Below are 24935 nucleotides of genomic sequence, written 5' to 3'. Positions count from 1 at the left end.
CACCCCCCCCACCCATCCCCTTGATACACCATAGCCCCCTCCCACCCCCCAGCTGGGGGGCAGTCCCTCCCACAGGTCAGCACTCATCATTTTTGGTCTTTGGCAAGAGAAAAAGCAGTTACCCAAAATCATTTTTTCATCCCTTCACACCTGTGCCCCCTTAGGTGTCGTAGGAAACCTCTGAATCCCCCTCTCTACACACACCCTTCTTCAGGCAAGCGGAGAGGCTACAGCTTCTCCCTCTGCCTGAAGAAGGGTTTTTGTACCCGAAAGTTTGCAAAGAACAATTTTTCCAAGTATTTTGTTTGTCTAATAAAAGATATCACATTTACCCCAAGAAATGGCTGCAACATTCCAGCTTCTTCATTCTGCAGTCCTTACAGCACAAGCACTTTTGAAGATTTATACACCTTGAAATTGAGTAAATTAAGTCGAGGTTTGAAGTCTAATTTTTAGTTCTTGAAATTCAACCTTGACTTATACATCGCATCACCCTGTGAGCGGTGCTGAGTCCACTCGCAGCAAACAGGGCCTGCTAGTGTGGCCCCATCCCCTGCAAGCCTGGCAGTGCTTGCAGGGGCAGGGATAGGGATGGGGCAGGGTCCGGGCTCAGTGCTTGGCTGGGGATACGCCGCTTGCAGCGGACAGGCTTGGTGCTCGGCTGGCGCAGGCCCATCCGGTGACTGGCCCAGGGCCTGCAAGGGATGGTGGCCCTGTCTGCTACGAGTGGCACTGCTGAGTGCGAAGTCCAGTGCTCAACAGTGCCTCTCGCACTGGATGGGGCTGGGAATTGGTACTTGGTTGGTGCAGCACAGGCAGCACCACTCGCTGGGGGTGGAGCCGCAACAGCCAAGTGCAGAGTCCAGCCCCGACTTATACATCATGCTTATGAAAATTCTCACTTTTCAAATCGGAAAGCTGGGAAGGGGTCAACCTAAACACCATTAAATACAGTAGGTCTGCAGAACTTATTACTAGTACCAAGGAAAGAATGAAGAGAAGCCAAGGTTTGACTTCGATCTGGGAAATTTGCACTTAAACTGAACTTACAAAGACACTAAGTTCTTATACACAACACAACTAGCATCCAAGCAAGACCAACAAGCTTGTTCTGGAAACTATTTTTTGTGGCTGTAATAGACTCCTTGTCAGGTGTGAAAATCAGCTGATATTAAGAAAACAAGTAGAAGACTGGCCTGATGGCCCTCATGATTAGCTCTCAGAACTTACTCAAAAGTCCTCACTTTCTGATCCCACCTTTGTTAGGCTCCATACTATTCCCAGCCCTTAAAAGCAGGGTGGATTTTTTTGTTGTTGTTGTTATTCTGTGCCCACTATAGAGAAAGCAATGACAATCTCAAACAGAGTAGTATTGCCCGATGCTTATTAATACAGCTTCTTCATATACATATAGTCTGCGTGAAACAACAGGAGTTTCCTCTTCTATTGCTGGACCAGAAATTTCTAAGTACGGACTACCTAAATTAAAAATCCTCATGCAAAATGCCCCTAGGCTCTTCATATTGTTTCAGAGATGACAAGAAATACAGCTTCAGGTCTCAGTTGAAATAAGAACTAAAACAGATTTGAACATGCACAGGGGAGTTTTGTTTTGTTTTTTTACAGGAAATAGCCATCAGTCATCCCTGTTTATGCATTCTCAAATTTGCATAATAGACAAACTACTTTTCCTTCCAGTTTGAGATCACAGCCCTGAAGCAGTTATGTTACTGTTTACAAGCAGCAGCAGCACACACACACACACACACATTTTTAACAACCTTGAAAGCAGTAGGTAGCCTTTCTTTTAGAGAAGTCTTACTAACTTCAAACTATTTTTTGCTTATCATTTAACGCCCTTCTTTCCGACTGTTGTCTTCTGTGCTCTCCAATAACTTTTTTTTGCAGCCTCATTTCCTTCTCCACTGCACTCCTAGACATTCTTCTTCTGTTCCAAATCACAGGTAGTTCCTGTGGAAGTTGCCTGGTTACACAGGTACTGGGGTTTGCTCACATGGAGCCACTTGCACATAGGCTAGAAAAAACCCACTAAGATTTGTGCCTGTCAGCAATTTTATTGGAAAAAGACATACTAGAAAATGCTGAATGGCCAATGTTATCCATGCAGCTTAAATCAGCATTTTTCCAATACAAAAATTCAAATCTCAATTATTTTATTTTACAAATGTCAAGACCTGATAAATATATTTACTTTTTCAAACAGAATATGATGTTCAAACTTCCTGTGCAGAAGTTCTGTCAGCATATTCTAGAGCTATGACTGAATTTCATATCCCAGAGGATCAAGACCCTGGTCCAAGAGCGTTACAGAAGATTCCCTTAGCTTCTGTAGTAGCTTCTTGAGTTCTTCCTTAGAAAACACCTATGAATAAAAATATGAAGACATGAGGTTATATTTTCTTTTGTACATGAGAATACATTTGAAAGTAAACAATGAATTAGCATGCCTAAAATAAGCTGAATAGGTGTCTCAACACTTAGATACAACAAAAATTAGAATAAAAAAGCCTGGTAATTGTCAATCAGCCCAGAAGAGTGGCAGTACTCCAACTCCACAGACAATCTTCAAAGTTGCTCACAAATCTCAAAACTGCTTAACATTTCTACTAGAAAGATAAGCAGGGAAACATTTAATAGTAACAAAGATGGTGACTGGAATTCAGACCCCCTTGTAGCAATAGAGAGATCACGGTTCTTAGAGTAGTTGGTTTACCTGCAAACCCTGCCTCACAGTCTGTTGTTAAAACGCAATTCCCTCCCTTCCCCCTGCTATTTTGCAGCCAGAAGGATTAAAACCAAGAATGCTTCTGCATCTTTGGAAGCGCTGGTAGGCCATTTCCAGACAAATATGGACGTTTGTTTCCCCGAGGACAAGGAGCAGCAGTAGCACACCTTGTGCCATAGCTCCTTGTCCCTGGGGAATTCCCATGGTACGCACACTCTGGAGTGCAGCAGGTTACCTTGGGTGGAGTAGGGGAGGCTGGGGCCAGCAACTGTGCTGGCCCAGCAGCCTTACATGGGGTCCTGGGGGCCTTGGTGAGCTGCAGCCAATGCTCCTGCAGCTGGGAGTGTGACTTTGGCTGGCCAGGCTAAGGTTTTGGGCAGCATGGCTTTTTTAGACCCTAGGACCTCCCAGGGTCAAAAAACCCCAAACCCGTGCTGCAAGGTAGCAGTGCAGGGAATGCCTGCATGTTCAGTGTGTGGTACCGCAAATAGGTCTGTGGCACCACATACCAAACATCCACGTTTGCCTGAATGTGGCCATACAGTGCATGAGGCTTGATTGCTAGCAGTGAAATGCAACAGCAGAACAATGAATCTTTATCTTATGATTTGGGAGGAAAATAAACACACGCACAAACATAGCACTATTTAGAGGAAATATTCAGATAACCAAATTTCTCAGGCCTACCTCTTACAGGCCTTAATGACTTTTAAAGAACACACAGCAAAAGGCCAAAGTTAATCCTTTATACCAGTGGTTATCAATCTTTTTAGATTGAAAGCACCACCCTCAGAAAATGCCAGCTCTTAGCTTTCACTTGTTTTTCAAATATGGAGAGCAATTTTTCTGCTGTAAAGACCTCAAAAATACCCCAATATCAGAATAGTTTTGACACTACAGATTCCTATTTAAAATGTCTGAGGTTATCTTGTGAATCACATGTAGATGTTTGCATGTTTAACAGTGGTAATACTACGTGATACCCTTAAAGGGTCTCAAGGCATCCCCACGATGCTGCAATGCCATGGCTGAAAATCACTGATGGGGAAGTCCTTTACTATTGCAACTAATGGGATAAAACAGGAAAGATTCCAGATTATACTAATCATAACTTTGTATCTTCTTTTATTAACAGCTATTTTCTAAGCCACTGTATGCTTCTTTAAATTAGTTTTAAAAGTAAAATCAAGAAGCTCTAACTCACCATGTACAGTTTATGCCGTTCTGAAGCAACAGTATCAGCCAGCCTCAGACATTCCTGATATTGCCCAGTACTGTGTAGAACTGTATGAAGTAAAAAGCACATCATGGGCAGGCACAGCTTTCTCAGCAAAATCATCTGATGTGTTCGTTCAGGATCATCTTCAGCATCCTTTTACCAGGAAAAGATGCATTAGTTTTAAATACATTTCCTTTACGCAGTTTTACAACAAAGATGGCCAATCTGCAGCATGCATGGCACAAGCAGCCTGTGCATGTGTGTGGCAGATCAGGGAGGGAGCAGGCAGCACAGCTACAGATATGGCAGGGAGCAGGAAGCAAAGCAGAAGATTGAGCAGGCAGCACAGGACAGGGAGCAAAAAACAGAGCAGCAGATTGGGCAGGGAAGAGGATTGGAGTAGCACTTGGACAGGGTACGGGGCTTATTTTGTGGCACGCCTGCCAAAAAGACTGCTTTACACCCCCACCCCTACCCCCACAAAGCAACAGTGTCAGAATCAAGACATTGGAACAGACAGACTACTGGTCTGATGGGTATGGCAACTGCTCATATTCCAAACTATGGAAAAAATCCATTCAAGCTAGTAAAGCCACGAGAGCAAATTATATAAGCAAACAGACAAGAGAAACAGAAATTTGAGAATGCCAAAAGATTCTTATTATTGAGTAAAGACAGCAACTTAAGATCTATTCCAGGGTACAAGAATCTGTTTACCTCTCTAACATCAACCATCCATCCTCCATCAACAAACAGCAAGACATTATACATTTTTTCTTTTACATCAGCTGTTAGTGCATCCAAGAGACCTTTCCAAATTCCATAATCCATCTGGAGAAGAAACATTACAGTAAATAGCATATGTATATATTGCTGAAAAGAACAACATCCAAAGCCTACACAACATCTCATGTACAGAGGCTAACATGTAGTTCTAATTCTAAATAAAAAACTTAAGTTTTTAGCTGTTGGCCTGCAATGCCAGCTACCAACAGGCATTTGCATGCATGCTTAATAGCCTGTTTAAAGAGAGTAAAAACAGATGGTTCAAGAGTAAATGCAACCCTTCACAGAAAGCGATAATATTTTGACAACTAATTCTGCCATATTCTCTAGAACAAATTGCATGCTTCAATTCAACTGCATGCTGTACATTTCATACTTTCCGATATATGCAGTGGGGACTTTTGGTGAGAAAAAACAGCAACAGTCGTATAGGACGGGTGTGATAAACGTAGTAGGTCCTTCCACAAAACAGTACCGCCCTTTATTCTTCATGGAAGAGCTAATGGCAAAACGTTGCAATGAAGTTTTACATTACTAAAACTGACTGATTTTTTTTTTAATCTACTATTATGCTATGAAGTCCTGCAAGTAAAGTTGCAACAGAATACAAATAGAAAACACAAACCTTATAAAGAAAGCAGTCTTATGCTTTTTGGAATTTTTCATTCACTATTAGGGTTCACAGTGAGTCAAATCAGTCATGCCAATTAGTCAATTTCTACTGTATTCTAGTCAAACCAGAACCATTCCTTTAAACAGGAACATGCAACACTCATGTCTGATAATTTATTACAACGTATCAACAGAAGAACTGTATTTTAGTAGATCTTAATAAACAAGATCTACATACCTCATATTTTTTCTCTTTATGTTCATGAGCTACTTTCTCAGTGAAGCTTGCTTGTGGCAGCAGTGTAGGTTTCTGTGGAGCTGAGTTCATATGTTTAAACCATTCGTTGAAGGTTTCATGGGCTTCCTAAATTGCATTGCAAAAAAGAAGAGTTTGCCATTAAAGATTACTACTCAGACATTTTGAATTGATCCATGGATCACTCTGTTATATCTTCTCAGTCTTGTTCTCATTAAAAGCTACTTAAAAAGATTTTTTTCATGAAGTCATCAAACAGAAAAATTAACATCACTTGCTTCTTTAAATGTACAGAATCAACATCTGGTATACACTACATTAAAAGCTTCTCAATCCTTTAAAACAGAGGTCAAACTCATCAGGCACAGTGGGCTGGATGAGCAGCACAGGGCTGGTCTGCAATCCAGATGAGTGCCAGGGGGCCCCCAGGCAGTATCATGAGCCAGGTAATAGGGCTCCATGGGTAAGGTCCAGCCTGTGGGTCATCTCTGACACCTACCCCCTGCTTTAAAATCCCCACAAAAAGTGCACCCAACACAACGTTGCTCAAATACATGCAACTTCTCTGGAATCATAGGAACATGTTTACTCCTTTGGCAAAGTCAAGTACTCATCATTCAGTGCATTTGAGTCTTACCAGGTATGCTCTAATACATAAATGTTCTCTTATAGCATTATCATCTTCAGGTGGAAGAGGACTATCCATTCCTTGTTCCTCCCACTGATTATATATTTCTGCTATGGAGTCATGTGGAATCTTCACAAACACATCTTTTGCTGCTTCATGTTTTTTGGATGCTGTGAGAACAGAGTCTTAGTGTCAGCACTTTTATTTTACAAAATTTGTTAATGCTGTCAATTAAGCACAATGCAAATTCTCTATAATTTCAAGACTGCAAATTCTCTATAATTTCATCACCTTGTTTCTGCTCATTAATAAGACAGGTAGGGATGTATCCAAAGTCCAATGCTCTTAGATAACCATTATTGCACTTACAAGACTATGAATAGTATGTTTAAATCTACTAAAATCAACAAAATCTATAATGTTGTCATACCCAAGAACTTCCGCATTATAGCATTGCTTTGCTTAAGTGCTTCAGCCCTCTGTGCAGGATCAAACACCAGCCAGTCAATTACATCTATCTTTAAGCGATCCTCCTGTAAGAAGCCAATATACTTATTAGACATAAACAGGATTTCTTCAAAGATCAGCCAGTGTTGAATCTACTAAGTCAAAAATATGTATATAAACAGTGTTCTTCCTAGAAGTCTTCAGGCAACATTATGAGATACTTATGGTAGATTACTTTAAACACAATTTTTGTATCAACTGTCTAAGAAAAAGAGGAACACTGTCCAGTAGCCCAGATCTATTCAAATCCATTCCAAACATCTCTCTCTCACCTACAGGGCAAACTGCTGATCTTCCCTTAAAAGTCCTACCAGAATTTGTTTAAATTGTTAGTGGTTGCATCTACACGTGCATTAATGTGCTTTTCCTAACGCACATTAAAAATGTGTGCTTTTGGTACTGCACATTAGGGCAGCCTAATGCATTTATTTAGTGCCTCACATTGGAGGTACTAAATTTAAAGCGATTCTTAATGCACAGTAGCTTATTTTACTGTGCATTAGCATGATTGGACTTTTTTTACGTAACGCTTTAATGCACAGTAAAATAGGCTACTATGGATTAAAGCGCATGTGTAGATGCACCCACTGAAGAAAACAAGTTATCAAAACTCCTCCTTCAGCTCCACTCAGTCAATTGTTTCCTGAATAGTAAGTTGAGAAATGCCCATAGTCAATTACAATATGCCTTTATTATGTCACTGTTATTGTCTAATCAGAGGCATAACAGTTCAATGGTGTTGACAAAGAACCCCCAGCAGAAGCAAGTTTTCAATTTCTTCATTTGATTGAGAATTAGAATTGGGCACATGTGCACATGTGTGAGCGTGTGCATGCATACACAGAATTATTCAGGCAGAACAAGCTTGCTGTCTTAGCAAGAAAATTGGTAAACTATTTTAATAACAGCTGCCATTCTCCCTCCCAGCAGACCTTCTTTCACATTTTTGCCACAGATGAGCCACTGATTTTATCTTCCTTCCCTGTTACTCAAACACGTATTGCAGCCACAAAGATTCAAGAAATATGCAAAAAATCAAAACCCAAACTTTTCTTGCTCCCTAGGTATGCATCTCACATTCACTCACTCAGAAAATGCTGCTCTAAGCTTTAGTTAAAAAACAGAAACACTGGGGACACTGCACGCCCTGAGACTCTTGTGTTCGGTTGTTACATGGCAGAACATTTCTTTTGCTGACTTTGCGGACATTTACCTCTGTTGTGCCACTATCTAGTGCAAGGTCGTGGTGAGTGAACTCGCCAGCATCTTTCTTGCGAATGTTTTCAACAACTGTTTTTGTTATGGTAGCAACATCCAGACCTACATTTAAAGACAAAATTATATAAGCAATATTTAACTATCAATTTAGATTGCCAGCAAGAAGAATTTTATTGGGAGTTTATTGGTCCTTTTATTTTGGTACTAAACATTCTTAATTGTTTGTTTTTATGTTCAGAGTTTCAGGCTGAGCCATATGTTTCTGCAATGGGTAATTTATCATTGCCTTTCAGAAAGAGGAGACTGGAGTTTAAGAAAAAATAAAAACATTGGGAAGGGGCAGGATTTAAAGAAAGCAAGTCTGACATATGCTTTTCAGTCTGTGCAAAAGGGGAGGCATAGACACATTTCTTAAGAATTAACTATTCCCATAACCTTGGATTAAAGGGGCAAAAACTGGTTTAACAGAAGTTGGATGGGGGGCACCCCAGAGTGATGCACTTTTGTAGATTCTCCCCAAATGTGAGAGCCAAGTTGTCTCCTACTTGTATAGTTTGTCTTGCAAAAAACAAAAGAAGGCAGGATTTGTCATATATAACAAGAACTTTGGAACCCAGGTTATACGACTAGGAGTTAAACTAACTGAGAAAGTACAGCAGTGGAGATATTGGTTTGAGAATGGTACTAGGTATCTCCCAAGAAAGGAGTCAAGCAGATCATTTGACTTTTTTTGTTTGTTTTTTTAATTTTGTGGGTAAGAACAGAAAGGGAAGATTATAAATTACTTTGACTACAGTAGATATTTTGAAGGATCATTACAAAGCAGCACAGAAGAAAGCTTTACACCAAATACCTGAAGTAGTGTCTGTCATGAGTCTTTCCTACATAATCTTTAGTTAAGGGAAAGACAAGAATTGGGAAAAACCTTGGCCTCCCTAGTATGTCTGCTATTAACTTAGCAGTTCTTTTTGTCTGGCTTGGAAGTGACTACATGTTCAAATATTGTGCCGAGTTTAGAAAGAAAAGTCCAACCTCAAGAAACAAATACAAAGACAATGTTATCCTCTCAAACCAGAAATCATTCTGAAAGGCTTAACTTTTTCCAAAACTCACCACCAATCTAAACTTAAGAGACACTGAGAAAGGATAAATTCATCAAGGAGGAATTCGTCCCACATTTGTATGGCTGGGACTGGTGGTACCAAATTAACATCACTGAAAGATAACATAACTGACAAAGAATGGAAGGTAAGCACTTAATTAGCTAGCTTCAGCTGGTCTCACCTGCTTCCTTTGCTAGTTCAAGACAGTGATGGCGTTGCTCAGTTTCCATGACATCTTCTAAGAATACAGCATACTGAGCAACAGCAAGCTCCTGAGGCAAATGGCTGACATAGAAGGCTATCAGATCTGTGTGCTTCTCAGACATCATTTGCTGAAGAATAAAACACAGCAGCGTGTACACAGGTAATGAATGTATACTTCTGTACAAATTCTATATTTCCTGCGGGTATTTTTAATACATACAACTGAACACAAATAACAGCTATCAGACAATATAGAACACAAATTTCTGAGGTTCCCCAACTCCTCACTCTTACTTTGGCATTCCTACTACAAAGTCTGACAGGTGTGGCTGAGGACCTGGATATCTATTAGGAGATTATAATTAATATTTTCCTGAAGGCTCATGCATTTTTTTTTTTTGTTTTACAACTTTAAAGTTTATTTTCTTCCTCAACCATTAACCATAGGCCAAGCAGGACAAGATACTTTTGAAAGCTTACCTGAATGTAAGTCTTTAAGACTTCAACAGAAACTTCTTCCTGAATGGGAAAGAAGAATTTTAATTTTGAATAAAATAATGTTATGAAATCAACTAAACTTCTCTTTGTGCAATTTTATAGCTTACTGCATACCTAAGATTACATACATAAGAGCTACATGCATATAAAGCTAACTGCATACCATGTCTTCAGTAATCTACTACTTGTAGCAAGCTACAATAGAAAATGCATTTCTGTGATGTGCTCTTCTGAGGCTGACAGACCCAAAAGATAGGTCGACATAGCACAAGGTAGTGCAGGGGTGTCACTTGCCTTATGCCCTGGGCTGGCTCTTGCCTGGAACGTGGTGGCAGCAGCTCTGGCTCTGGACAGGAGCATGCTTCAGCTCTCTAGCAGAGCACATGGTGGAGGCTTCTGCCCATGTGTGCCCCATGCCATAGCTCCAGCCACACATGCTCCAGTTGAGCTGTAGCTCCCACACAGGGCACATTGCAGAGGCTGATGGACAGAAAGGGAGGGCTGTGGCAAAGTGGCCAGAGGGCAACCAAGGCTGTGTCAGCCATTACTCATCCTTCTTGCCACGGATTGCCATTCTGCAGTAGGCCACTCCTATCAGCCCCACCCGTAGTCTGATGGCCGGTGTGGAATGGCTCTGTGGACTGGATCTGGCCCACAGGCCACACGTTTGAAATCCTTGCTGTAGAGAAAGCCAAACTGGTTCTCCATGCAGCAGCTCCCAAATTAGAAGCAAAGCAAGCATTTGTCTGGTACTGCACTTGAGCCAATTGCTCTGCTGAAAAGAGGTTTCAAAATTCTCTGGATTTTACTGCTTAAAGTTTCTGGTTTATTAGAAATATATAACCATTAGCTGTCCTCAAAATACTAATGGAAGAACCTACATATCTTTTCCTTGTGCATTATCTCTAAGTTACCATGTTCTTCTGATTACATGAGACAGAAAGATGCAGAAAGGTCAAGTTGCTACTGGCTAAAGAGTATTCTGAGCATCGCTAGTTATTTTACAGAGAATTTCTGCATTCCTATGTTACAGAATGATTGAAGCAGAGCATCTCTCCACATCAGCTGGATAACCTTTCATATTTTACTCACAGTAACAGTTTCAGACTGTAGAGAATGCAATTAACCGAGACTACCTTAGCTCAGAAGAATGGAGCAATCCTTACTATGAGGAATTGCCAGTTTAATGTAATGATATAGTATCAAACACACTGGTTCTGTACAAGCACAACTGCTTACATGGTAGCAGAGCAGGTGGTGAGAATGATACCACCTCTCATGTGGTTTTCAATCTTGTATTGCTTTGAAATACTAGATGTGCTTAGAGATCTGTGTCTAACTACTGGCAATTGGCTATATTTTGTGGCTTCTTATGGCCACCTGATATTCCAAGACCATAACCATGGGGAAATGTTACTGCCTACCCTATATTGGCAAAAAGTGTCAACCGTCTATCAAAAGGTGGTGATTGGTTTTGTTCATGGGCATCGGGCTTATTAGCTCAGATGATAACCTCACTATCCTTCATCTACCTTAAAAAAAGATATAATGAAATGGCAAAGGAACAAGCCCCAGAAAAACATGGATTTGATAGATCTTCTACATCTCCAGTCTGGTTCCAGACTTGGGATAAGTGATATTTACTATCTATGACAGGTATTCTTCTGCTGATAGACTAAATAAAACTGATTATGAGATATTAGCAGCTTTGAATGCTACTGAGGTTGACATCTCCGGCACTGCAAATCCCAAGAATTACAAGTCATGAGATAAGATCCGCAAAGCCATGAGATAAAAACAGGGTTTTTTGCCTCTATTTTGACCTGTTTAGGGTACTCAGGTCATGTTTGAGCTTTCCTCTAGAATCATGAAGAATGGAAACTTTTTTTTTTTTTTTTTTTAAATGAAAGCTAATATTCTCCCCGACCACATGAATGAAAAAGCAGATGCCTTAAGAAAAACAACATAATGGTACTTTGCAAGACAGCCTCTTTGGGAAGTCCACTGAGAAATGATGGCCCTTTAACTAAATTCACTCTGTTCCTCCTCAGAAATCCTAAAGTTTAGTAATCAAGGTACAGTAATCTGCTGGTTATCAGAACATAATTTAAGAAACTCGAGCTGCACGTTAGCATCAAAATCCAAATGCCTATAGCATTCTAGCATGGGCATTATCCAACAGTTCTCAATCTCACTCAGTAGAATCAAAGTCTGAAAGCACACTTTGTGTGTACAAGCTTTTACCCTTACCAGCTGTTAGAATCAGGTCTGCGCACACATACTCTCTGCACAACTAGGTTGCTATGCAATGGTCAGCAACTACTGAGCATGAGTGTGGCAACTGCGTCCAACAGTAAGCAAGAGTGGAAAGGCTTTAGCCTCTCCAAAAGAGGAACTTTATTGAAAGAGTCACAAGCAGCTGGGAAAAAACAAAGAGAAGTGGCAGTTAAACTTCGCATCTCAATCAACTCTCAACAGAATTTTAAAGCTAAAAGGTAAGCTTGAATCCACTGGCAATGGGAACCTCTATGACCACCATAATACACAAGGGAATAGGGGGAAAAGACACTGAGACAGAAATAGCACTGCTGCTTGGGTACGCACACACACACCAACCTAATCAATGCATTAATCAATGTTTACTTTGCTCTTCACTCTGCCACTGCTCATCAGAATCACTGTTTATTAGCATCAAAAGGGCTCTGCCAAATGTGATTCTAATAAGCAGTGGATGCTGTAGTCATCCTCTTTCAACTGTGCTTAATCGTTTTCTCACCCCCCGCTGCTAAATGTAGTATGTTGGTACCTAGTTCTATGTTCCTTTACCTCCATCTCTTTTTTAATCAAATTTAGATTCTTCAGTTTCACTACTTTCTTGGTGCCTGGCTGAGAAAGAGATCCATCTATAGACAAAGTTTTGAAAAAAATCCTGACAAATGATTGAAGTGTCAACTGTAGGTATTGGAAAACAACTAGAAGGAAGGGCTAGGATAGGATCTGCATCAGGTAAGCTCTAATCATCTCTTACTAAAATAGTTTGCAACTATCAGCTTCTATTGAACTCATACCCACCAGATTTTTAGGTAGCAGAAATGGTTTATAGTGCTTTTCATTATCTGGAATTGGTCATGAAGCTGAAGCTACACATTTCAAGGCAGTCTTTGTCTCTGAGAAGCAAGATGGGTATGCTATGGGTGTGTGGGGGTGTGAGTAAGCTTGAAGAACACCTGACAGCTTCAGCTGGTGCAGAAATGGAGCTGCACATCTTAACTGGAGGACCTTAAAAGCAAATCAACACCAGGTGCAATTTCAGGTGCTGGTCATGATCCTTAAAAGCTTGAATTCTACGACATCTGGTTATCCATGAGACCTTGTCTTCCCTCATATCTATATTAGCCAAAATGCTCTTGACATCAATTCTTAAATCAAGAGACTGGCAAAGGTCTCTCTCTCAGTGACAGGCTACGTTAGATTCTCCTTACACAAGGATCTGAGAAGCACTGCAGGATACATTAAATTTTATTGTGTTTGTTTGTCCTTTCAATTTTATTTTGATGCTGAATTTGGATTATAGCATTGACAACTGGTCTTTTTAGGTATATCACTGTTTGGCAGTCTATTTGTAATTTTGCCATCATTTCTGTATAGCTTATGCTATGAACTTTTAGATTATAAAGCACATATTTTCAGTGAAGGTCCCACTGCACTAGACAGAATACAATTAAAATTAACTTACCTTTGTCTGCAGCCCCAGAGTGCGGAAAAATAGAATGAGATGTGTCATGAACCGAAGGAGGTGCCCTGGGAGGACACTTCTGTCTTTGGAAAGCCACTTGTTAAATTCGTCCATCAAACCTATAGCCACCAAGTACACATTTATATTACCATTAGGAAGAAAAGGGAGGCAAAGAAATATTTCAAAACAACATGTATGTTTTATTAATTGAGCATATATGTGGGAGCCAGAACACACCACCAAAACTATCGATTTGTAAAAATTTATGCGGTTGCCATGAAGTCTAGTACTCATTCCAAAAAGTGCTAATATAAAAGTATCATATACAAGTTCAAATTGGTTTAATATAATTTTTTATTAAACTAATCTTTTTCCTACAAGCATTCAGATTTGAACACCTTCTTTACTAAATTAAAGTTTTATAAATATTTGCTTCTAGAACTGCCAGGGCCAGTGTACCTCGGAGAAGCAGAGCTAAAATTCTGATAGAAGATGCTTTCTTGATCGCTTCATATCAGCCAGAAAAAAATCAATTTAAGTTTCAGATTGAGTATGCATAGCTGGGAGTAATAAAACATGTTCACTTATGGAAAACTTCCATAAAGATCCTAAGTACTGCAATGAATTAACTTAAAAAAAAAATCACTTGGAAAAAAACTTACCATCTACATCTCCCAAAATAATGAATTTCTGAATCACATGATAGTGTTCTTGATTCTCCTCTAGAACTCTCTGAAAAACAGATCAAATTTTCAGTAAAAAACCCCAACTGATGCATGATGAAATATCACTTTTTACATGCAGAAAAGTAGGTCCCTTTCTGAAACAGGTGCATCTGAATAAGAGGATACTGTGAAAAAACCCTGAGAGAGTACACTTGAAGTACAGCCTAGTACTATGGAGTCATGTTATAAGGAGAGAACTGGTGAACTGAAAGGAAAAAAAAAAAAAAAGCAGAAAGGAACAGGCTGATAAGCTAAGGCGTCAGTGCCTGGAGAATGAAGGGGGTGTGTGTGTGGACATCTAAGAGTGTGTTTTTCAGAGACAAGAATAAATATGAGGCTGCAGAAAATAGTGAGACACACCTAAAGAGGATGATAGAATAGATATGGGCACTTAAAGAAGACTGTGCGCGCCTTAAGGGGATTTAGGAAGCATTCCATCACAGACAGGAATACAGATTCAACTGTAAATATATCTCAACAATAAAATTCATCATTGTCACAGTTCCACAAGGTAGAAGGGATGGCAACTATACACTTAGTTAAATAACATATATCTGCATGTTCTTCTTCAAACCATTAAGATGAACTCTATCTATCAACACAGTGCTAGTATATTCCAGCAAGTATTAATAGGGAAATTCTATGCAAGCAAAAAGGCATCTGATACATATATAATTTTAGTTTAAATTGATATCCTGCACATTAATAGTACAGCAGGTACCCAAAGTGAATAAAATCTTATATAGCTCAGAGATGTATACTATGCATGTTATATAAAAGCTTAAACTTCTTAAAGGTACATTTAACTTAATCATAGGTGAAAATTTTACCTGTTATAGCAAACAAGATTAGAAAAAGTTCTATTTTTATAATTTGCCCATTCTGTACATTTGATGGGGCTTCATAATCAGCTTCACTGTTTCTTTAGTATAACCAGTCAGTCTGGCATGAGGACAGAGCCAAGTGTGCCTTGTTTTTTAAATCTGATAGGTTTTCAGTTTGCCCATTTCCCTTTCACTGTCAAAGGTACTAAAAATGTGAAGGAAGAGGAAATTTCTATCTTAATTCCTTTATATTCAAGAAAATACCTGCTGGAGACTGGAAATCTATGTTAATTCTATAATATGAGATTAAAGTCTGACTGACTTTTTAAAAGTCCAACTTTACTTTTGATTTCTTCAGTCTCAGTGTATTATTTGTAGGATCATTCTCTTAAGAACCAGATTAAAAGTAGCTGCCCAAACAAACAATATCAATAGAAAGGCACAATACATATTTACCGTTTTGTCTGTAGCCTGAAGTTCTTCAAAAACCTTTTCTAATGTCCAGCTTCAACAAGGAAGAATGCAAGAAAAGGAACAGTTAGTCTGAATAACAATTCTAGGTCACAGGGGACTTTTATTGAGGTTAAAATATACAATGCTACTGAAAACCTACTTTGTCTCTAAATACTCTCTGGGGAGTTCTTCCATCTCTTCTGTGCTCATTACTGATGTACGGATTTCCTGTTCTACAAGAGTGTCCACCATAACCCTGAAATATGCCCAGACTGTATCTTCCCAGGTGTCACAAACTGGAAGAAGCTTTATGTTTCAAACAGACAAACAAAGACAAGAAAAACACCAACAACATTAACAAATCTGAAAAAATACAAGAATGAAATCATACAAATAGGAGAGGCACAAGAATTTCTTAGGACGATAACTTTTATTGGACCAACTGCATAGTTAGGATAGAGTTAGCCAGGCTTTCAAAGGCAAGATATTCTTCTTCAGATCTCCTGATAAAAAAGAAAGTCTTGCCTTCAAAAGCTTGGCTCACTCTATCCCAACTATGCAGCTGATCCAGTAAAACAGGTGTCAGACATCTGCCTGCAGCCTTGATAGGGGACCTTCTCACAGCAGCAGGAACATGTCTGGTTGAGACCTACAGTGCTGGAGCCTCAGCAGTAAAAGAGCTTGTTCCCACAGTGGCAGCCAAGCACCTGCAATGTCAGTCTTCTTCCCATGGTGCTACTGAGGCTCCAGCACTCCTGCTCTCACCCAGGTGCTTGGCAGCCAACCCAGTAAAAGTCATGCCACTGGAGCCCCAGCACTGCAAGAAGACGCCTGGCATTTCAGCTTGTTCTCATGGTTGCAGCCAATTACCCAGGTGAAATTAGTGGCTTCATGGCTTATTCCTGTGGCTGCAGTCAATCATCCAGGCAAGAACAGCAGCGCTGGAGCCCCAGCACCACAGGACGAAGTCCAGCACCGCAGCTTGTCCAACAGGGGCAGTCAAGTGCCCAGGATGCCAGGCCTTTTCCAGGCAGTGACAGCAAGCACTTCATGCACTGGATCCGTCATGGGCAGGGGTCCAGAGACAAGATCTGGCCCGTGGGATTAGCCCTATGCCACTGATCTGGGCCCATGGACCAAACATGCATAATGCATTCAGCCTATGGGGCCAAATCACTTTGGCATCCCTGCAGTAAAAGATATCACCCTAAGAAATCCTTGCCTTTTGCATAATTCCTAGACTAGCATGGCTACACAACATAACTCTAACATTACTATAATACAAATGGCCATTTGAGATCAGATGTATGGTCTATTTAGTCGAGTGCCCTGTTTTAAACAGCAGTCTGAGGCTTCAGTGAAAGGTGCAAGAAAACCTGCAGTAGTATAACCTTGCTAGTTAGAAACTTTTTTTTTTTTTAATTATGATGATGTGCTGAAGCATACCTTAAGCTTATAGTTTATATACTTTAGCTTTTCTTTGTTTACCTTGATATTGTAGCTCTAGAAATTCTTGCTCCACTAAAACAAGATTCCCAAAGGAGCAAGGCCACCATTTGAGACTGAAAAAAAATCAGTGAGATTTGTATCGTAGTGCACTTAAAACTCCCTTGAAATTCCCAGGCCTTTTGTCCAACTCTTTTCTGAATCCTGGCAAGTTCCTGGCATCAATGAATGTGTGTGGCAAGGAGTTCAAAAGGTTAACTTTAGGTTTCATTACAAAGTTCCTTCCCATAACAGTTCTAAATCTGATAACTTTCAATTCTGCCCAATGTCCCTCTATTTTATAGGACGCAAGTAGAAATGTCAATATTATTGCATAATTTTATCACATCATTACATTAATTTCCTCTCTAAAGTAAACAATTGCCATCATCTCAAATTCTCATATGGAATCTTCTATGCCTTCAATCATTCCTCCTGCCATTTTCTGAATCCCCCTCCTACGATAGTTTTTCATGATGCAACAACCAGAACCAAACATTATATCCAAAGTAGAAGCATACTACCAAATCATACAATGACACACTAATAGTCTGTTCCTTTCCTTGTGCATCCCAGAACCACTTCATTTTATTTTTATTACTGCTACACATCAGAGGTTCACATGGAGAAATCTACAGCAATGCTCATGTCCTTTAGTTACTAGTTAATGCAGTACTTAGAAAAGCCTACTCCTATATCTAGATGCCTCCACCTACCTATTCTGCCACTGAGGGTTGAATGACTACGCAAAGAAAAAGTAGGCAGAGCTTGTTAATACTGCAAGATAAAGGTGCAGAAGAAATCAAACACATCTGAACTGTCCCCAAGAAAAAAGGAGATTAATTTAAGTTGTTAAAGTAGTCATATGAAAAACTAAAAAAAAGTAAAGGCTGGCTGAATATCATGAATACCTTACAAAAGTAAGGTGAGGTTGCTGAAGTCTCTTGAGGTTGTGAGAACCCAGTTATTTGAAATTTAAGATTAGACTAGACAAACCAATGACACAGTATTTTGTGTGTCAAGCAGAGATGGACTAGCTCAGCGGTTCTCAACTTTTTGAACCTCATGTCCCACCAACCATTTTGTTAAAAAACACTGGTCCCACCATGATAAAAACAAAACCCCCACAACATTTCACTGTTCAAATAGATGAATCAACAGCTATCTTGAAGTGAAAACAACTTTGATTTTTTCCAATCAGGCAATGAGTTGAACGCCCATCTACACAACCTTTGCATCCCACCAGTGGGATGCGTTCTACTGGTTGAGAAACACTGGACTAGATAACCTAGTAGGGCTCTCCCCTCCCCAGTCTGAAACACCCATGATTAGAGAGAAAGTAGTTTAATACCGTCAAAGAATTCTGAAATACAGGCTAACCAAAATGGCAAAAGCAGAATTGGTTTTACTGGCCAGATTTATACATGTATTTTTCTCAACTGATTAATCAAATATGATAAAGATGTCCACCACAATGGTAGGTTTAGTGTTTCTTTTTTGGTTACTAAGCTTTTAGAAATGGAAGATATTATACAGGGAATTATTTGATTTTAAACAGCTGGCAGTCAGCTATGAGAAAAAACAATGTATTTCCAATAAACATTACTTATATGAAGCACCACATACCTGTTTGAGGTTCCCACTGAGTGCTGCATAGATTGCTCTCTCATATCTATTAAACTGATCCTACAATAAACATTAAAAAAAAACCAAAAACCAGAAATTTAGGAAGCTTGAGAATTTTTTTCATTTGATGTCAGAATCAATTGACATTTTACTAGGTACTACTCCACAAACAACTTATTTAATAGTTTTTACAATAACTGAACTGTAGTGACAGATGAACCTCCATGATGAATGGATCAAGAGTCCACTTACTCTAGAACCATTTTCTGCCAGTTGCCAATCAGATCACTTCAACAAAAGGCACACAGCCAACAATATACCCAGCCAAGAGATACTAGAATGGGGTGGGAAAATGTGATTTTTCCTGAACTCATTGCTTGAGCTTATACAAACCAGACTGAAGGACAGTTCCTGTTATTTTATCCTACTCATATCTGCATGTTTACTCTCCTTAATCCGTTTGCTGCAATAACTGGTTTCAGTTCCACATATTCATTAGGCCACATAAATATGCTCAAGGAACCCTTTTAGTAATATTGAAAACAAATCTCTATGAGAAGCAAGTGCACAAAGCAGACTTAACTATACAGAAGCTGATAGAAATATCAGTTCAATTAAAGCAAAGAAGTTTTCCATTTACAGTATCAAACAATTCAATACCATCTTACATCTTCTGCCATTCGCCAACAACTTATTTTCCAAATGCATCTGTATGGATTCCCTTCCACTGGTTCCAGCTCTGTTCCTACGAAGAAAATAATTTAAAGGCAGTTGGTATTTAAAATGGTATTAATTACTAACTGAAGTTGCATATTGCTGCTATTATGAGCTCAATTTTCAACTCTGCTGGGGCTTCCCCAGAAACATCTGATCCTTCTGAAGCTGAAGGAGACATCTGGCTCCAAAAGTAATTTCCTGGGAAATTTGGTATATTTCTGTTTTAAAATGATAGCATTTGGAAGTTTAGCCACAGGTTAGTCAATCATTGAAAAGATTTAACTTTTTTTTTGGCTCTCAGTCTCTACATTGACTAGAAGCTCCATATTTATTTTGTTAACCTTGTTGAGATGTAGCCAAAGGCAAGGGCACAGAGTATGGGATACTGACTCAAAGATGCAGCAGGGCAGGAAGGTGAGTAGTTAAAGGGAGCTGTGTTCTCTCATTTTGGAATTCAGGCATAGAAAGGGAGAGACTGGACTAGACAAGAGGCAATGTACAGAGGGGTAAGATGCTGGTGGGCCACAGATGAGAAACAACGGAATAAAGGAAACCCAGATACAGAGAATTTGTTTTGAAATGTTCTGAACAAGGTAAAAAGGGGCTTAGTGACTATACACAGGGTGTATACAAAGAAAATGGCAGGGAAAGGGGAAATCCATTTCACCCATGTGGCTGAAGGTATCATCTTTTTCTGCATTTCCTACTCCCCTAAGTGGGAAGAGAAAGTATCAACTACAAAGATACAGAAGCCTCTCACTCAATACACATAGCACTTGAGCATTTTTTTAAGAAACAAAGGCACTTTAAGTTGGTAAGGAAAGGCTTGTGCCTCCTTGACACCAACCAGGCACCTAATGTTTTGTGTTTATGTTCACTTGATGTGCATACCTCCATTTATGTTGGGATCATGATGCAATTTCCATCCTTCAAGCGTTGCAGCTCTCCAGGCCTGACCACATCGTTTGCATAGGCGTTGTGCCTGAAAAACAACAGACTCTCTCAGCAAGTCTTCCAGATGGTGAATGTGCTTGTATCTAAGTAGTAGTAGAGCCTGCTGGTTGCACAAAAACATTCTTATTTGCTAACTTATGCTTATGTTTCAAAAACTCTAAACTCAAACTAAGTTTTTGAGACATGAAAAGTCTTTACACAATAAATAAAAGTATTACTGATTTTTAACACGATTAGAGTTTTGCAAAGATATAGGATGACTATTTTTTTCATTTAGTCCAACCCTTGGTAGATGGACTGATATAAAAAAACTGTTGTTCTATTTCCCAATGAATATTTTAAATATTTTTAAGTCAGAAAATGCAAAAATGTTACTTCTCATTTTACAAAGACACCTTTCCCCACTTAATCTGTTACTGTACATCTTTTAATTATAATTTGTTTTAGGTTAAATCTTTTATAGTTTGTGAATCATACCCTTGTTGCAAACACCTAAGACTTGGGGGATAAATGCCAGAAGCCCACAGGTGCCTTTGAAAATCCCATTTTGTGCTGACAAAATGCATCAGGCTATTCACTGGGACAGTTTGTGTTATTTAAGAACTATATTTCTCCCAGGTTGCTTTTAGTGTCTTGTCTAGCAATATGAAACAGCAAGAATTAAAGTGTTAGGGAGAAAAATAGGCTTATTAGCAGTAAGCAGATCTCTGTGAAGTAAACAGGCAGTGCTCAAGAGAGATTAATATGTAATGACGTTAGTAAAATAACTAAGTAATTTCATGACTGACAGAGAACAACCAAAATAGTAAGGCAGACTTAAATTGTGGTTGTAATTTTTTAAAAATCAAACTTTACCCTTTTCAAATAGGAAAATCTTCAATAAACTGACTTTTTGAAGAAGGAACTTAGACAATGAGCATGTAGGTGATGCTGCAACTGGGAACCTTTTCTCCAGAGATACAGGACTGATCCTGCAAGAATACTGCTGGGTTAAAGGCACTGGCAGCACATGCATGCACTACGCCTACCTCACCTCAACAACGTTATACTTCCTTTCAGATCTGTAGGCAGTGAATTTATACCACAAATACTGTAAGTTAGCAAAAGAACCAGAACTATATTTAGCTACAGGATTAATGGAAAAGAAAAGCAATCTGCTGGTGAAAACAAAGATTCTTAATTTTCTAGTCATGCCTATCCACAGGTACTTTCAGAGAGATTTTACTTCTGAAGTCCCTGTCAAGTTGTAAATTCAAAGGAAACAGAACACCACCCCCACCCCCAAAAAAAGAAAAGTAGAATACAATAAGTGGAGTACAATACAATAATTGAAAGCAATTAATAAGTTTTACACATCATCCTGACAGGGTGAAGCCTTAAGTTTTACTGTCAGATGATCAGGTGCTATTTTCCTAGTTTGAAATTAGAGTTAAATGTAAGAAATTATTAATTGTTAATATCTAAACAACAATCATAATAGTAATATATCAATGGAGGAAAAAGTGTATTTATAATGAAGGTACTTTTTAGAAATCTGAGAAGAACTGATTTTATATTCCAAGTTTGCATTGTTCTAACATATGATAACGGACATGCACACGACAATGTAGTACTCACAAGACATCCAACTTGTAAGTTCCATTCATGCATTATACAGCATTCCACCATCAGCCCAAAACTACCACAGTAACAAGTCCGATAATTAGCATGCTAGCTTAACAGTATCAAAAACTGAAGTTCAGCTTATTTACTATAACCATCCTCAACTCATGAAGTTGCATCAGTATAGCTAAAGTCTTAATTAAACCTGTGTAAACTTCTAGATGCAGAAAATTTGTATAATTTTAAGCCTGGCTTATAGCAGTTTAGCTGACAACTATAGTTATGTAAAAGCTGAACTGCTATAAGCCAAGTTTAAACTGTATGGATATGCGGGCACAGAGCTCTGCATTAGTTTCAACAAAATCAGGGCGCCTATACGTGAGCACCAGGCTCCAGCAGCCTCCTGCATCTCATATATCAGCATCCCTGTATTTAAAAATGGAGGCACTGAATGAGCTTTAGTTCAAGTTCTCCCGCTACCATTTTTAAGCGCAAAGATGCTGATAACATGTAACACAATGGCACTTAAATTAGAGTGGCTCTCGGATCCGCTCTAATTAAAGCACCACCCCTCCTCCCCCCCCAAGCACATGTAAAAGTGCCCTTAGTTTGTAAAATGTTGATACAAACTCTAAACCATGCACACTACAAGTGCCTCTTACCTCATCTGTCATTCCTGCTCTGATAAGAGTGAAAAGGTACTTGAGTAACCTTGCATCATCTTCCCGATCCAAGTCATCAAGTGGCATTTTCTGTCTTATGGGAGCATCTGGATCCTGCAAGGGAAAGCAATAATCAGTGAAACCTTCATTCTACACACTGCAGATATTTGTCTCTGTCAACGCATAAAGATTATAAGTGACAGTAAACCAGTCCGTAATCACTATTCCCTGTTCAGGCAACAGTTTGACAAGCTGCATAAAACTTGGCATTCTATTCTCTCTTCCCTCTTCCTCAAACATTTTCTCTCCTAACTCACCAGTCAGCAGCCCAAGGCAATTACTCACCTGCTTACTAATTTCAATCTCTATACCCATAACTCCTTTATCCTCAGGCTCTTTTCACCTATATTATTCCCCCGTCCCTCAGCCTTCCTTATCACTTACACCAAAGTGGTGTAAGTTTGGTTCTAACCACCAAAACATCTGTCCCTTCTTTTCTAGGAATTCACAGAAGTTTGTTTGCATTGCACAGACTTCTCTCTCTCTTGTGAATAATGCATTTAAGTTACATGTCTGCTTTCACACAGTTATTAGCATCTTATACTCCCTTCTACAAAACAGCTAATGACACACTTGATGACAATCTTTTCTTGAATAGCCCCTCCTACCATGGTTTCCTTCAATTAAGAAAGTGTATCACTGTTCCTAAACTCACAAATCAGTACTGTGAGTACTTGTTTAAGGACATTTATTTGGGCATCTCTAATATTTTGGGGAATTAAAAAAAAGTGCTGGAAAGTATTTCTACAAAAAGGGAAAAGGTTGAAAGGGAAAGAAAATCCATGCATCTAAATAACATAGGATTAGAAGGGACTCATGGATGATCAAGCTGAGTCTTCTGTTAATTGAACCAATCCAGGTCTTAAAATCCCCCTGATAAACTGATCAAGTTACATCTCAAAAAATCGTTCAATTTCTTACTCTCACTACTCCTATGAGAAGGCTGTTCCAGAACCTCATTTTCTCCAACTGTTAGAACCTTTGTTTTAATTTCCAGTAACTTAATTCATAGCTAGTTGATACCTATTTCGTCTTGTGCCAAAGTTGTCATTTAGTTTAGATCCTTGGTCCCTGGTGTATTTACACATTTAAATAATAAATACCCACTCCTTGCTAGGCTAAATATGCCTAGCTCTTTCCAGTTTGCCAAAACAGGATCTATATTTCTCAAATCATTCTATGGTGGTATAAGAGCAATTTCAGGCTGTGATGGTCCAGAAATTGAGCAAGAGGCAAGCATTTCCTCAGGCAAAATCTTTTACTGGATAAACTATGTAGTCTGAAAGTGATCAGAAAACTCACCACACTACAGCCTACGCTCAACAAAGATCAGAAATGAGAAAAATATTCCTACCCCTTCTGCTCTTGGCTTTCAAATCGCTCCCTAACCTTGCTCAACTCATCAGCAGAAGCAAACTCTCCGCTGCCTAACAGACATCAAGTGGAACACAGCCTTGCCTTGCCAAGAAATGCTTAACCTGTGATGCTTCCTCTGCCTGATCAAGGGTAATTGTACCTGAAAGCTCACAAAGAAGAATTTTTCTAACTATTTGAGTTGGTCTAATAAAAGATGTATAATCATCTACCCAAAGAACCTTGTCTAACCTGTCAGCACATCTCCACTACCGCTACTATCAACACGCCCCCACAGCCCCATAACAAAACCATCAGAATCCACGGTTCCTACCCATGCTTTTCTCAAAATGCAATATAGCTGATCCAATGCACCAAGTGCACAACAACTATGTGGGTAAAACAACAAAGCAACTACACAGTAGAATGTGTTCTATGAACTCTCATAGAAAAAACAGGAAGGACAGAGACCCACCCCACCTCCACCCCATTAGGAGTACAATTCTCACAGAACAAACACTCCCACTCTGATCTCACTATCCTCATGCTCAAGGGAAATCTACTAAACGCCTTTAAAAGGCAAACTTGGGGACAAACATGCATAAGCTGCCCAGACACCAAGAACCAAGGACTGAACAACACCACATCAGGGTGGATTTGATTTAAATCAAATAGATTAAAATCATGATTCAAATCACGATTAACATGGCTGGGCAGGAAGCCTTGATTTAACCATTGGTTTCTACAAAAAGTGCATTCTTGCTGTTTGGTGTTCTTTATTCATTTAACTTCTTGAACCCTCACACTTTTAGAGAGAGGCAAGGGCTTGACTCTGTGTACACAAACTTTCAGAGACAAGAGGGCTGATGGGCGGGTAATCAGCAGGGATCTGGGTTTTCCGTTTCCCATGGAAAAACAGAGAAAACCACAGATTCCTTCCTTTTTACCGTGGAGAAAATGT

At 39.3% G+C, this 24935-nt stretch overlaps 1 protein-coding gene across 3 annotated transcripts in view; it reads right to left on the bottom strand.

Annotated features, from left to right (window-relative positions):
- Window positions 1-2055: 2055 nt before the first annotated feature.
- NUP107 (nucleoporin 107) overlaps window positions 2056-24935 on the bottom strand; it is a 39912-nt gene continuing 17032 nt past the window's right edge. For all 3 annotated transcript variants that reach the window (XM_019514700.1, XM_019514699.1, XM_019514701.1), the window contains 17 exons: window positions 22562-22675; window positions 20235-20325; window positions 19295-19371; window positions 18627-18686; window positions 15676-15821; window positions 15519-15567; window positions 14176-14245; window positions 13514-13632; window positions 9760-9798; window positions 9257-9407; window positions 7968-8074; window positions 6678-6780; window positions 6257-6417; window positions 5602-5727; window positions 4683-4796; window positions 3951-4118; window positions 2056-2383 (listed from right to left, as the gene is read on the bottom strand). In XM_019514700.1, the coding sequence (XP_019370245.1) occupies window positions 2276-2383; window positions 3951-4118; window positions 4683-4796; window positions 5602-5727; window positions 6257-6417; window positions 6678-6780; window positions 7968-8074; window positions 9257-9407; window positions 9760-9798; window positions 13514-13632; window positions 14176-14245; window positions 15519-15567; window positions 15676-15821; window positions 18627-18686; window positions 19295-19371; window positions 20235-20325; window positions 22562-22675 (1803 nt within the window). In that variant the 3' untranslated portion in view covers window positions 2056-2275. The remainder of the gene's footprint in view (window positions 2384-3950; window positions 4119-4682; window positions 4797-5601; window positions 5728-6256; window positions 6418-6677; window positions 6781-7967; window positions 8075-9256; window positions 9408-9759; window positions 9799-13513; window positions 13633-14175; window positions 14246-15518; window positions 15568-15675; window positions 15822-18626; window positions 18687-19294; window positions 19372-20234; window positions 20326-22561; window positions 22676-24935) is intronic.

This window comes from Gavialis gangeticus, unplaced genomic scaffold (assembly GCF_001723915.1).
Source record: "Gavialis gangeticus isolate Ggan-Ray unplaced genomic scaffold, GavGan_comp1, whole genome shotgun sequence".
NCBI classification, from domain to species: Eukaryota; Metazoa; Chordata; order Crocodylia; family Gavialidae; genus Gavialis; species Gavialis gangeticus.
Note: the sequence above shows the minus strand (reverse complement) of the source record. Positions and strands in the feature narration are given on the sequence as shown.